At 34.5% G+C, this 15,756-nt stretch overlaps 1 protein-coding gene across 2 annotated transcripts in view; it reads right to left on the bottom strand.

Moving 5' to 3' along the window:
• Positions 1 to 13,834, bottom strand: part of LOC125658823 (IQCJ-SCHIP1 readthrough transcript protein-like) — a 33,761-nt gene extending 19,927 nt beyond the window's left edge. The window contains exons 1-4 of one of the 2 annotated variants that reach the window (XM_048890242.2): positions 13,610 to 13,834; positions 10,190 to 10,385; positions 6,038 to 6,076; positions 2,721 to 2,837 (exon numbers count right to left, since the gene is read on the bottom strand). In XM_048890242.2, coding sequence (XP_048746199.2) covers positions 2,721 to 2,837; positions 6,038 to 6,076; positions 10,190 to 10,330 — 297 coding nt within the window. In that variant the 5' untranslated portion in view covers positions 10,331 to 10,385; positions 13,610 to 13,834. The remainder of the gene's footprint in view (positions 1 to 2,720; positions 2,838 to 6,037; positions 6,077 to 10,189; positions 10,386 to 13,609) is intronic. The other variant, XM_056149707.1, reaches the window with a different exon arrangement.
• Positions 13,835 to 15,756: the final 1,922 nt, after the last annotated feature.

The following is a 15,756-nucleotide window of genomic DNA, read 5'->3' as shown; positions in this document are numbered from 1 at the left end:
TCTGCTAAGCACCTAATCCCACCCCTGGCATGTCCAGGAGTCCGTGTTTGCAATACTCTTGATTTTGTATTATGAGATTGATCGCTGTTCGTATCTTTACTTTTTCATATGGATAATAATTAATTCAAGATTGTTTCATAAAAATTGTTCTTAAACGACCATGCAGGGTAACACAAGAAAAAGCCTACCAGGTATTTGTCCACATCTGGATTTAGTCTTTTCAGAAAGCTTTACCCATAATCATCATAGATTGGTACTCAAGGTGTAATTATTTTTCAATGCCTTTAGTATGTGGACATAGACTTTTAATAGACCTCTTACAACGATGTACTAGCATGATGCAAGAATTGTGTAGGCATTTTGAGCTCTATATGATATTTCATATTTTTGTAATGGTACATATCTCGTCTTAATTACTCTTGGGCTAACTTCCTACACGATATACATTTATTTTACATGACATTTATTTCTGGCAATAATAAAGCATGTCACTGATACATGACGCATGTATTTGAATCATTAAAATGGAAATCCGAAGTACATGCTGATATAGTACATCATGTATGTCATTAAAACAGGTAGGAACTGTTCCATCGCCAGACGGTCAGCATTAAATGTGAAAATCATGGGTAGGAACTGTTCCATCACCAGACAGTCAGCATTAAATGAAAATCACGGGTAGGAACTGTTCCATCACCAGACAGTCAGCATTAAATGTGAAAATCACAGGTAGGAACTGTTCCATCACCAGACAGTCAGCATTAAATGTGAAAGGAACTGTTCCATCACCAGACAGTCAGCATTAAATGTGAAAATCACGGGTAGGAACTGTTCCATCACCAGACGGTCAGCATTAAATGTAAAAATCACGGGTAGGAACTGTTCCATCACCAGACGGTCAGCATTAAATGTGAAAATCACGGGTAGGAACTGTTCCATCACCAGACAGTCAGCATTAAATGTGAAAATCACGGGTAGGAACTGTTCCATCACCAGACGGTCAGCATTAAATGTGAAAATCACGGGTAGGAACTGTTCCATCGCCAGACGGTCAGCATTAAATGTGAAAATCACGGGTAGGAACTGTTCCATCGCCAGACGGTCAGCATTAAATGTGAAAATCACGGGTAGGAACTGTTCCATCACCAGACAGTCAGCATTAAATGAAAATCACGGGTAGGAACTGTTTCATCACCAGACAGTCAGCATTAAATGTGAAAATCACGGGTAGAAACTATTCCATCACCAGACAGTCAGCATTAAATGAAAATCACGAGTCTTTAATGAATTCAAATGAGAGATACAGCATTTCATCCCAGGTGGTACTAGTACACCTTGCATTATGAAAATGTCTGAATGAGGAATAATAATGTGTAGAACCTTTGATGCTTTGTGATATATAATATAAATTGCCTTAGTTTTTCCAACAGAAATAACTGGGAGTGATGCTTGCAGAGGTAGATGGATTTCTGCAAGAGGTTTCAGCACCTTCACTATTACTTCATCGACACCCCGCTGTATTTACGGACACATCCTTTGTTTGGGGATACTTACCTAATGCCTGGTCAGTGGGATGAAGCCTGACATACACTGTAACCCAATCCCATCCCCATTCTTTTCTAACTGATAGAATTTTCTTTTACATTTTGGCATAAAACATCGCCTAAATTTACATCTTTCCCCAGCAATGAACTACACCGATTCTTCAGCACTTCACCAACAACAGAACTCTTTCTCAAAGATGTTCTGGACAGACAAACACAATTCTTGTATGACAAGCTCTTTTTTCATTGCACGTGCTTTCGTCAAGTACCACAGAATGAATATACAAGAGGCTCGTTGGCAGAACATGAAAAAACAAATGGCATTGAAGTACTGAAAAAAGTTTCAAGTTTATCGGATAAGCCATATAGGAGGAAAAGTGTTCACAAGCTATTTTAACTTCCTCAACCCCTCTTGGATCCACTATAACTTTTAGGAAAATAATTGATCCTCCCGTCCCAACAATATGCGCATCTACATATGGCAATGAAGCATTGTAAAAAGTTTCAAGTCTATCCGATAAGACATATAGGAGAAGCGTTCACAAGATTTTGTGACAGACAGACGGACGGATGGACGGAAAGTACGAAATCAATATGCCTCCCCCTGAATTTGCATTCTTTTCATGCCTCTTATATGATATTCTAAGCACTAGTAATACCCATGTAAATAAGAGCCAGGTTTTTAAAACAGTCCCCCCCCCCCCATTTTTTGTCAAGTTTTTTGTGAACTTTGTCCACGTGCCCCTAAAAATTACTAGAGTAAATTGTTCTTCAGATGTAACCAATCAAAATATCCAATGAAATTCTTAGGGGTAGGGCTGCTTATTAAACATTTAAAAAATATTCTACTAATCCAACATTTAAAATGAAAAATATATTGATTAATTTATCTAAATCACTTAATTTAATTTGATTTGAAATTATTATTGATTTTATTTATGTGACCAATAATTAATTTGAGGACGTTCAACAACATTTTCTTGTTCTTGGTTGTTTGTAATCCGGGCATTCTGTAAATACGATAGGCATGAAAGTTGGTGCTGCTCCAATCTAAACTGCCCAGCTGACGCGCTTGGCTGAATCTGTTAATCAGAGTTTGAGCTATTGTCATAGTCAAGGTAAATTTCATGGGAGGTGGCTTAAAATTGGGTCTTTAAATAAAGAAATAACACTTACTTTTTCAAACTTGTCACACAGCAGTTCTACATATTTCTTCCTCCCCAGATACCCTCGTATATACTTCTGTATTGTGATCGCGGCTTTTTCTGTTTGACTGTTGGGTTTATGAAAATCCTAGAACAGTCAAGACATGTAGAATTATTTGTGTGACGGAAAACAAGACATTACAAAGTGTTACAGATGGAAACAATATATTATTCCAATTTCAATACAATGGGAACAATCACCTGTCTAAACTAAATACTACAGACACATTTTATTTATTGATCAAATCTCTCTCCATATTATGAAAGTGAACATCTTCAAGAGTCAAGTCGCCATATTGTAAAGTGATTGATTGATTGTTTGTTGTTTTCCGCCACACTCAACAATTTTTCAGTGGTGGCGCCCAGTTTTTATTGGTGGAAGAGAGAACCCAGATACAATGTACCTGGGAAGAGACCATCGACCTTCCGCAAGTAAGCTGGGAAACTTTCTCACTTACCGGTGCGAGCGGGATTCGAACCCGTGCCAACAGAGGTGAGAGGCAGTGTGATTTTGAGCGTGATGCTCTAACCACTCGGCCATGGAGGCCCCTCCATGTAAAGTGACATTAAGGACATACGACATAAGCGATGTTTCTGTCATTTTTTCTCTAAAATAATTTCTTCATCTCCTCAATATGAAGAGTTCTTGTATGATTGGTTTAGGTCTGAATTTTGCATTGTGGTAATATTACCATACTCAGTATATCAGCCTGGGTAACTCAGTGGTTAGATCAACTATCTTGTAATGCAAGGGTCCCAGGTTCGATCCTAGATTGTTCTTATGATTTTTCTCTCCTTTGTTACATTTATATAACTTACTGCAATACATAAGAGCTGACTTTACAATTTTACTTGCCACAACCAGGAACTATCAAAACATGCTCACTCTAAAACAGACATGGTAATATAACCCCCCACCCCCAAGATATTTTGTAGAAATGAGAGAGAATGCAAATGAATTGTACATGAAATGTCACAAAAAATTATATATCATTGAGAAACATTCCCAATTAAAAGCAAGGATAGTAAGGATTCCATAGTAGCTCTAGAATTCAACTCAACCTAGTCCACAATAATCATTGTGTCATACAACACTATCCGAAATTCAACTCACCCATCCAGACTCACTTATCCACAATAATCATTGTGTCATACAACACTATCCGAAATTCAACTCACCCATCCAGAATAATCATTGTGTCATACAACACTATAAAAAATTCAACTTAACCATCCAATTTAAGTAATTAGTGTCATACAACACTATCCGAAATTCAACTCACCCATCCAAAATAATCATTGTGTCATACAAAACTATCCGAAATTCAACTCACCCATCCAAAATAATCATTGTGTTGTACAACACTATCAGAAATTCAACTCAACCTAATCCAGAATAATCATTGTGTCATACAACACTATCCGAAATTCAACTCACCCATCCAGAATAATCATTGTGTCGTAAAACACTATCCGAAATTCAACTCACCCATCCAGAATAATCATTGTGTCGTACAACACTATCAGAAATTCAACTCAACCTAATCCAGAATAATCATTGTTGATCATACAACACTATCCAAAATTCAACTCAACCTAATCCACAATAATCCTTGTGCCATACAACACTATCAGAAATTCAACTCAACCTAATCCAGAATATTCATTGTGTCATACAACACTATCAGAAATTCAACTCACCCATCCAGAATATTCATTGTGTCATACAACACTATCAGAAATTCAACTCACCCATCTAAAATAATCATTGTGTCATACAACACTATCCGAAATTCAACTCACCCATCCAGAATAATCATTGCGTCATACAACACTATCCGAAATTCAACTCAACCTAATCCAGAATAATCATTGTGTCATACAACACTATCAGAAATTCAACTCAACCTAACCCAGAATAATCATTGTTGATCATACAACACTATCTGAAATTTAACTCAACCTAATCCAGAATAATCATTGTTGATCATAAAACACTATCCAAAATTCAACTCAATTATCCAGAATAATCATTGTGTCATACAACACTATCAGAAATTCAACTCAACCTAATCCAGAATATTCATTGTGTCATACAACAATATCAGAAATTCAACTCACCCATCCAGAATATTCATTGTGTCATACAACACTATCAGAAATTCAACTCACCCATCCAGAATAATCATTGTGTCATACAAAACTATCCGAAATTCAACTCACCCATCCAAAATAATCATTGTGTTGTACAACACTATCAGAAATTCAACTCAACCTAATCCAGAATAATCATTGTGTCATACAACACTATTCGAAATTCAACTCACCCATCCAGAATAATCATTGTGTCGTAAAACACTATCCGAAATTCAACTCACCCATCCAGAATAATCATTGTGTCGTACAACACTATCAGAAATTCAACTCAACCTAATCCAGAATAATCATTGTTGATCATACAACACTATCCAAAATTCAACTCAACCTAATCCACAATAATCCTTGTGTCATACAACACTATCAGAAATTCAACTCAACCTAATCCAGAATATTCATTGTGTCATACAACACTATCAGAAATTCAACTCACCCATCCAGAATATTCATTGTGTCATACAACACTATCAGAAATTCAACTCACCCATCCAGAATAATCATTGTGTCATACAACACTATCCGAAATTCAACTCAACCTAATCCAGAATAATCATTGTGTCATACAACACTATCAGAAATTCAACTCAACCTAACCCAGAATAATCATTGTTGATCATACAACACTATCTGAAATTTAACTCAACCTAATCCAGAATAATCATTGTTGATCATAAAACACTATCCAAAATTCAACTCAATTATCCAGAATAATCATTGTGTCATACAACACTATCAGAAATTCAACTCAACCTAATCCAGAATATTCATTGTGTCATACAACAATATCAGAAATTCAACTCACCCATCCAGAATATTCATTGTGTCATACAACACTATCAGAAATTCAACTCACCCATCCAGAATAATCATTGTGTCGTACAACACTATCAGAAATTCAACTCAACCTAATCCAGAATAATCATTGTTGATCATACAACACTATCCGAAATTCAACTCAACCTAATCCAGAATAATCATTGTTGATCATACAAAACTATCCGAAATTCAACTCACTTATCCAGAATAATCATTGTGTCATACAACACTATCCAAAATTCAACTCATCGTAATCCAGAATAATCATGATTGTGATCATTAAACATTATAGGAAATACCATACCATATACTTACTTGAGAAAACATTTTCTTTGCAATCTCTGAATCAGCTGCCTAATAAAATAATTTTCAGATATATTATTGCATGTATTAACTATGATAACTAAGTACTTATTACAATGAAGCCAGAATCTAACTCGACACAAGCTAATTTTCATTCTAACATTTAATAGGATCTACGTCCTTCAGTCTAAGAGGTCTGAAGACATGATGTTTTGAACAACCATTTGGTCATCCCTACTGCTGGAAATCATAAATGATCTAACTAAAATGTTCCCTGGAATTGTAGTGATGTAGAAGGGGGCTTGAAAATGTCTGTTGCCCTTTCCATCATTTTCCCTCTAGATTACTAAGGAACGGCTGGGATACTATTTCCTCATGTTTGATGGCATAACAGTAACCAGAAACTGCAACACAGTTCTTTCTGTTTTACTTTTTCCTGCTCTTAGATAAAGGTTCCAAATCTGTAGGGGGAAATTGGTCAGCTCGTTAAACAAGAGACCAATGAACCACATTTTCTCACATGAGCTGACATATCTTCCTATGTAAAACTTTAATCCCCCATTATGGCTCCACAGTGGCCATGGGAAACAAATTTGAATCACTGCAGACATTGCTGCATTGGAAAGCTCACAACTGCATGACCTACCACACAGGACACTACAAGTAAATTCTTACCAAAGTTGAATTACACAATAGACCTGTGGCTTCTTGCACATTCCTTTGAAATATACCCACTTCAGTACAGAGAATAACAAGAACTCTGCAATGTGGACATATCCCCTCGCTATGAATGTCTACAAGCTTTTTCTATGAATTCCCATATTGACCTTGACCTTTTGATCCAAAACTCATTACAGGGTTCTTCCTCTCTTGATAACAAAGCTACAGCTGAAGTATCAAACATTCAAGCAACAAGAGTGGTCTGTAGAGTATCTACAAGCTTTTTCAATGAAGTCCCATAGTGACCTCAAACTTTGACCTTTTCACCTTAAAGTCCTTAGGGTTCTTTCTAACTTGATCAAAAAGCTACTTGTGAAGTATCAAATTAATCAAGAAAACAATGTGGGCCTGTAGAGTGTCTACAAGCTCAGTGTTACACACACATACTCACCCACACATGAATGTCTACAAGCTCAGTGTTACACACACATACTCACCCACACATGAATGTCTACAAGCTCAGTGTTACACACACATACTCACCCACACATGAATGTCTACAAGCTCAGTGTTACACACACATACTCACCCACACATGAATGTCTACAAGCTCAGTGTTACACACACATACTCACCCACACATGAATGTCTACAAGCTCAGTGTTACACACACATACTCACCCACACATGAATGTCTACAAGCTCAGTGTTACACACACATACTCACCCACACATGAATGTCTACAAGCTCAGTGTTACACACACATACTCACCCACACATGAATGCTCCCTTTACTATATCCCCTTTCACAATGAATTACAGTAAAACTCTGATATAGCGAATTTCTGGGGACCCTCTATAAAACTTCGCTATAAGCGTAATTCACTATACGTTTATAGCGAATTAATAATTCAAATATAACGAATTCGTTATAAAACTGATTTGTTCTATATGTATATCAGTTCTATAAGAAAGCAGCAATCGATATACTTGCGTTTGTATTGTCTTTAAGAGAAATGAAGCCTATATATTTTCGAGAAGAAATATGTTTATACAAGAAATATACACATTGATTTATATATGATAATTTATCTTGATGGATTATTAAGTCATGCAAGAACATGTCGAAAGAATTGCCAATAAACTTTTGCGCAAAACATACATGTACAGTCTATTGCAATTGTCATTTACTTGTTGCTTTACACAAATAATGGAGTGTACGATAAAATAAATGCAATCAAACTTCAAATTTAATTAACGAGAATAGTAAACAATACTGACAATATATTTCCTAAACGTATGTGTAAGTATTGTTTTGCGTTAACAACCTTTTTTGAAAAAATACAAACAGAAATTTTGTAATAAGTGTTGATCCTTTATGTCAATGGAAAACGATTGTTAAAAATCACATAGGTTTTAAAATGAAAAAAATAAATTCGTTATAAAAGGTGATTTTTACGTTCATTTTTAATTCAAGGGGAAGAGGAATTTACTTCGTTATATCCATAAATTCGCTATATCCGTGTTCGTTATAGACACAGATTTTTATATAGAATATATAAAGAATTTGCCGGGGAAATCGTTTTCACTTCGCTATAGCCGTAATTTTGCTATATCCATGTTCGCTATATTCGAGTTTTACTGTATAAGCAGATAAGTTTGAATTTTCATATAAAATGTTGTCAGTTCTCTCTTGTACTAGTTTCTGGAAACTTCTGGTACATTTCAAGGGACTGATTCACGATTTTCTTCCAAACTTTGTTTTTTACTTTAAATGATCAAAATCTACAGACTAATATGTTTAGAAGGTTTCACAAAAAATTAAGGTTATTCATCAGGACAGAAGCTCATTATAGAGGGTTTATTATTTGTTTTGAAAACAAAGATTGAGGCGTGTTATTGTTTACGGGGTTTTCAAAAGAAATAATGCTTTAAAATTACAAAATTAACATTTCACTGGTTTGTTTGTTTACATAAAAAGACTCTCGTCTTTGTTTACATAACACAGAATCAAAAGTAAACTTATATAGCTCTTATCCTTGCATTCAGACGGTCCAAATTTTGGTTGTCAACATTAAATGAGCTATAATTTTAATTTTTAACATAAAAATGAATAACATTTCTTTCAAAAATCGTGAACCAGTCCTTTTAAAGTCTGTCATGATTTTAATTTTCTTACACTTAGAATGCCCTTGAAAGAAACCGGAAATTCATTGCAGGCTAGCGAAATGAAATTTTTTTTCATAAAATTAGGGTGAATTGTAGAAGTGTTCTAGCATTAACTCAAACTCTTCTATTGAAATTAAGACATTTTGTTTTCGCAACAGATACAAATGCTTTTACAATCCAATATCTTAAAGTGATAGCAATGATGTCACAGCCCATGGCACGATATAAAGTAGTACAGTAGTTATTAAGTATGCTATAATGACAAAGCTATAAATCAAAGACATCTGACATGATATAGAGAGAGAGAGAGAGAGAGAGAGAGAGAGAGAGAGCGAGCAGTGTCCTGCAGTTCCTTATGAGAAAAGAATAAAATACCCAGTCCATAACTTTATGTAGAAACAAAATTGAATTAATTGTCAAGACCGGGAAATCTGATATAAACAAGATGTACTGTGAGCAATGCTCACTAAGAATACCCCCCCGCTTACCACAATCTCCCAAAGGGTGTTGTTAATAGGTATAAATTACCTCTTTCCTGAGTGTAAAAATATGGTATGCATTTGTAGAAGAAAATGGAAGATATAGTCCGAACACAAATCCATGGCATAAACCTATAATTTTGACCTTGAGATCAAAGGTCAAGGTCATAAAGAGGTCATGAATGTACATGACACATAGTCTCATGGTGATACACCCATGTCTTATGGTATGACTATGTCAAAACCCTATAATCAATTTTGACCTTGAGGTCAAAGTTCAAGGTCATATACAGGTCATGAAGGTACTCGACACATCGTCTCATGGTGATACACTCATGTGTCAAATATGGTATGCCTATGTCAAAGAACAAAGAAGTTATGGCCCGGACACGAATCCATTGTAAAAAACCTTTAATTTTGACCTTGAGGTCAAGGGTCAAGGTCATATGGAGGTCATGAAGGTACATGACACATCGTCTCATGGTGATACACTCATGTGTCAAATATGGTATGCCTATGTCAAAGAACAAAGAAGTTATGGCCCAGACACGAATCCATTGTAAAAAACCTTTAATTTTGACCTTGAGGTCAAGGTCATATAGAGGTCATGAAGGTACTCGACACATCGTCTCATGGTGATCTACCTGTGTGCCAAATATGGTATGCCTAAGTCAAAGAACAAAGAAGTTATGGCCCAGACACGAATCTGCACAGACAGACAGACGGACGGACAGACGGACAGACAGAGTGATTCCTATATACCCCCTAGAACTTCGTTCGGGGGGGTATAATCAATAAATCCACAGTATTATATGTACTATCTAATATTAATGTTCACAACAAAAAAGACTATACCATCATCGTTTGAAAATTTCTCTCAAATCGATCATTGCGAATTTGATTGGGATCTATACTTTCTAGAGTTGAGCACTTCTCCTCTGCATGCATTAAGTGAGAAAGAAAATCTCGAGGGTCATCTGGATATTTCTGAGACATTTCTGTTTATGTACATACTCATCACCCTCCACTGCATTCAAATATTCTTGTTCACCTAAAAATGGCAAAAACTGAAATGAATTTTGCTGGAGAATTTGTTTAATTCAACTTGTAATTTCCATGTACAATGATTACAAAAGAGGCCCTTAGGCCACAGTGTTCACCTGTTTTGTTTTACAGTGACAGTTTCAACCCAATTATATCCAATAATGTAAGAAGAAAAATCACGGCCACTTGCAGCTATCAGTAACCAAATGGTTTCCGGTGTCACGGTGGTGGGCCATGTTTTGTATTCTTTTTAAGATTGATAAGATAGATAAGATTGATAAGATAGATAAGATCGATAAGATAGATAAGACTGATAAGATTGATAAGATCGATAAGATTGATAAGATCGAAAAGATCGATAAGATAGATTGATGTTTGTTATCTTTAAAATTACAATTTTTTCTTCTCACTTAACAATAACGAAGAGAAAACGTTCTCACTTAACAATAACGAAGAGAAAACGTTCTCACTGAACAATAACGAAGAGAAAACGTTCTCACTTAACAATAACGAAGAGAAAACGTTCTCACTTAACAATAACGAAGAGAAAACGTTCTCACTTAACAATAACGAAGAGAAAACGTTCTCACTTAACAATAACGGAGAGAAAACATTCTCACTTAACAATTACGAAGAGGAAACGTTCTCACTTAACAATAACGAAGAGAAAACGTTCTCACTTAACAATAACGAAGAGAAAACGTTCTCACTTAACAATAACGAAGAGAAAACGTTCTCACTTAACAATAACGGAGAGAAAACATTCTCACTTAACAATTACGAAGAGGAAACGTTCTCACTTAACAATAACGAAGAGAAAACGTTCTCACTTAACAATTACGAAGAGAAAACGTTCGCTGAAGAGATACAGTTTACACCATCACATGATGAAGAGAAAAGTCTAGTCTCATTCATTGTAAAAGGTATCCAGATACTGCGAAATCCTGGGAATTTTTTATAACTTTCTTGAACATTCCATGTAGAAAGTATGAAATGCTGTCTAATTATAATTAAGCTGAATCATTCACCACTCAACCAAAGGCTACCAAACAAAAAAAGTTACTCCCCTTGTCGTTGCTAAGTGGAATGTAAACACACTGCCATTTGTATTTTCGCCTCGGATGCAAAGACGTGAAACTCACCGATGAATTGTGTATTAAAATTGATGGTTTAGAAATCCCAGTGGCATTTGAGCGTAATTAAAGGGGGGAGGCTTGGGAGCAGCAGCCCCCAATAAGTCAAGCTACCATAATCATGCAAGTCTATTATATTAAAAAAAAAATTAAAAATTAAGCAAGGATGATGGGGGCAGCCCCATTTTAGAAGTGTCTGTGGGCTGAAATGTTGATTAATAAAAACATTTTTTTTAAAGTGGTTTTTTTTTCCAATGTTGCAGTACTTACTAAAATATTTCTCATAAAATCGGAAGAATCAATAACCTCTCTCAATCCCAGATGAAATTCAGTTTGATTACATCAACATCAGGGACAATTATAATATTCAGGAGAATAACCTAAGATAACGCACACGTGTCAGACGATTTCCTAAACAACGGATTCTATCTATTCTAGAACATAAAACTGTACGTCTTTTTGCATTCTATATTCATTTTGAATTTTAAAAACCAATTTTTTAAACTTTATTTTACACAATGAATTCAATTTGGGGCTTTATTTTGTGATATTTTGCTGTTTTAACGATTTTACGTGAGCGATCGTATATACATGTAAATATCAAACCATGCATTCCTACTCGATCGTTCTCATGAATAACTAATGAGGCAATTTGATTGGGCGCTCATCATATACCCCGAGCGAATTTGTCTGATCAACAAGACGCTTTCAGCCCAATTTTGGTATACAGTTCTTGTGATCGTTCCGTCCCTAGTCGATCCGTCCTTAGACAGTCCGTCCCATGGTCGATTCGGCCCATTTTGCTTAGTCGATCCGGCCCCTCCAATTTTTTTTTATCAAAGATATAATAAATGATTATTACTGAAGAAAAAGGGAAGTTTTTTCATATATATTGCAGTTAATTATCAAAATTAGATAACTGCCGAAGTTAGACGTGTAAATAAAATTGTTTATAGTGCTATGGTTCTGAAAATGTGTGCCCATTAATTATTGTAAAAACATCGTTATTCAACTATGTATAGCAATCAATGTAAATGTGTGTCCCATGAGTGTCCACTGATCATTGTGAAAACACCTTAGTGAAAACAGTTTTTATAACTGTATTGTTGTGCAACCTTTGATCATTAATTACGAGCTTACAGTAACCTAACTATTAGATTTTTTTTTTAAACTCCAGAAGTGCGAAGTGATTTGGAAATATAATGTGGCAGGTATAGAAATATTCCAATAAATGACAGAGTATGTACATTTTGTCTAAAAATAAAAGGTATTCTTTGTATTGAAAATGAAGCCCACTTTATCAAATATTGTGATGTGTATAATGATCTTAGAAAAATCTGTCAAATATCAAAACAGCTCTTGTTTGTTTTTGGGAAATACTGAAAGCTTATTTCAATATGGAGGAACACATACCTTAAATGTTTTGGCAAAGTATGTTTTTCTTGCTTTTAAAAGAAGAGACATTTGTAACAATAAACAGTCTCAAGAAGATTAATATACATTACGTGTGATAAAGTCTTATTAGTCTGCAATCAAGCCATAAATACCATAGAGCATATTAAAGGATGACTACCTGATGACAGAAGATGTCAGCGGCACACAAACCATGAAGATGAAATACGCAGATGAATTAAACCAATTTAGTACTGTAAATAATACTTGGAAAAATATGATTTTTTCAGGGCCGGATTGACTAGGGGACGTATTAACTAGGGGACGGATAGTCTAGGGACGGATCGGTAATGGGACGAATCGACTAAGGGACGGATTGATTATGGGACGGAATGCTACCTTTAAAACCAGAAGAGTTCCATTACTATAACTATTACTTAGATTGGACGATATTTTTGAATATTTATTCATTAGAACGAGCAAGTAGGAATAAATGGACCCACGGGTGATGGAGAGAGGAACGAAGCGTAATTAAACGTGGGTTTCCCACGATGCTTATACATCAACCTTAAGAAACACGAATTTTAGCTCAACTATGGTTAATCCAAGATTCCCCTGACTTGCCATGACATGTGCGGGGGGATAAACCTCGGATTAAACTGTGATTTGTCTACCAAACCATCAAAAGTATTGGAATGACACCAACCTGGTTTGAGATATTTTGAGAGTTCCAAGCAGTGCAGCATTAGTCAATTCCGGATCTCTTTACTCTCTTTCAACTTTTACATGTAATGTATGGCATCAGTCCCACAGGACAGAAGTACTAGTCATAGGCTATACACACCGAGTACCGGAGTTACTCAACTAAAGTGATGCTACAGAAATTGACCCATCCAGCTCAGACACCTGTCATCGAAATAATTAGAATATCGAACCCGATATTAAATAAATAATCAGCTCGAGCTGGAAAAATGAAGTTAGATATTTATTTATTTTTCTTAATTCTGAAATTCCTACACTCTTAACTCGTAATTTTATATCATGCTTAAGATTAATCACTGTATTATCAAAAAGGAGATCTAGACCCATGTATACAATTTTAAATAGACAAATGGTTCAAAGCCAGTTGGTGAACAAAAGTGGGATAGATATTTAAACATCACACAAAAATAGTGGAAAGTAATATATGATCTCCCTTTTTTAACCACACAAAATAGTAAATTATAATGGTTGCAATTCAGAAGTAATCATTACATTTTTACTATAAACAGCTTTATGTTTAAAATTGGCAAAGTTCAAGTTCTTTAATTATCCTTGAGCCAAACGGCTCATCAGAAATAGAATAACATAAATAATGATATATACAAACATCCCACAGGAGAGTATACATAAATAAAACAAAAGCTAAATTAAGCATCTCTTTTTAAACATGCTAAATACAAGTATTTATCTAATTTAATCAATTCTTTGACATTTTGAACACTTAGTAATTGAACCAGTTTGAAAGTACTTGACCTTTTATAATAATATCTTTTTATTATATATTTTGATCTCTGTGTGATCTGTGTAAAAACGAAGAAGAAACAATTTATTACCTGCTGTGGGATTGCCCCATTGTCCAACAGTTACTTGCAGTGTTCATTAATCTTTGTAATTCAAAAAATGTATTTTAAACTTGGATGCCACTGCTTCATATTTGGAGAATTTAACAAAAGTGAATCAGCCAAAGCATTTAATATTATGTCAATGTCCATAAAACATTATATATATATATAACGAGATGTTTGAATAATAACTTATTCATGCAAAGTCTGATCAATGAAATAAAGAGTATGTTATAAGAGCCTTAAAGCAAATTGCATATGAAACTAATAAAATTGTAGATTTCAATACCAACTGGAAGAAATCATATTTTATTATTGATTCTCTCTCTCTCTCTCTCTCTCTCTCTCTCTCTCTCTCTCTCTCTCTCTCTCTCTCTCTCTCTGAATAAGACACAAAATATATACATCGGCCAAGATGATTATTTAATATTGTGATATTAGATATGACATCAATGATCTTGATATGTTTGACGTATAGTTATTTTTTTCATCATGATGATATATATTCATGTTTTGTCATCATATATTCATATACATGTACAATAGTGTATATATTCATATACATGTACAATAGTGTATATATTCATATACATGTACAATAGTGTATATATTCATATACATGTACAATAGTGTACATATTCATATACATGTATAATAGTGTACATATTCATATACATGTATAATAGTGTACATATTCATATACATGTATAATAGTGTACATATTCATATACATGTATAATAGTGTACATATTCATATACATGTATAATAGTGTACATATTCATATACATGTATAATAGTGTACATATTCATATACATGTATAATAGTGTACATATTCATATACATGTATAATAGTGTACATATTCATATACATGTATAATAGTGTATATATTCATATACATGTATAATAGTGTATATATTCATATACATGTAATCTTGTCATGTATGGGACGTGTGTCGCATGGTGCATTCAGTGTTCTCTACAATAGATCGGTGGCAATGTCGGTAAAAAAAAATATCATGTTTAGTTTATGAAAAAACAAAGCCTTTACCCATAATAGGTCAGGTAAAATGAATAAAAATTACTTCAAATTTCGTTCGATTTTTTTTTTTAACTAGTTAGGAGATCTAGATCTACATCACAATTTAAATGTCCACCGTCTACTTGATGTTTGATGACAAATAGGATGACTTCAGATTCTCAATCGTCAACTTCTCATAACTATGTAGCAATATTCCATTATCACCAC

This window comes from Ostrea edulis, chromosome 9, assembly GCF_947568905.1.
Source record: "Ostrea edulis chromosome 9, xbOstEdul1.1, whole genome shotgun sequence".
Classification (NCBI taxonomy): domain Eukaryota; kingdom Metazoa; phylum Mollusca; class Bivalvia; order Ostreida; family Ostreidae; genus Ostrea; species Ostrea edulis.
The sequence above is the reverse complement of the archived record's forward strand: the minus strand, read 5'-3'. Positions and strand labels throughout refer to the sequence as shown.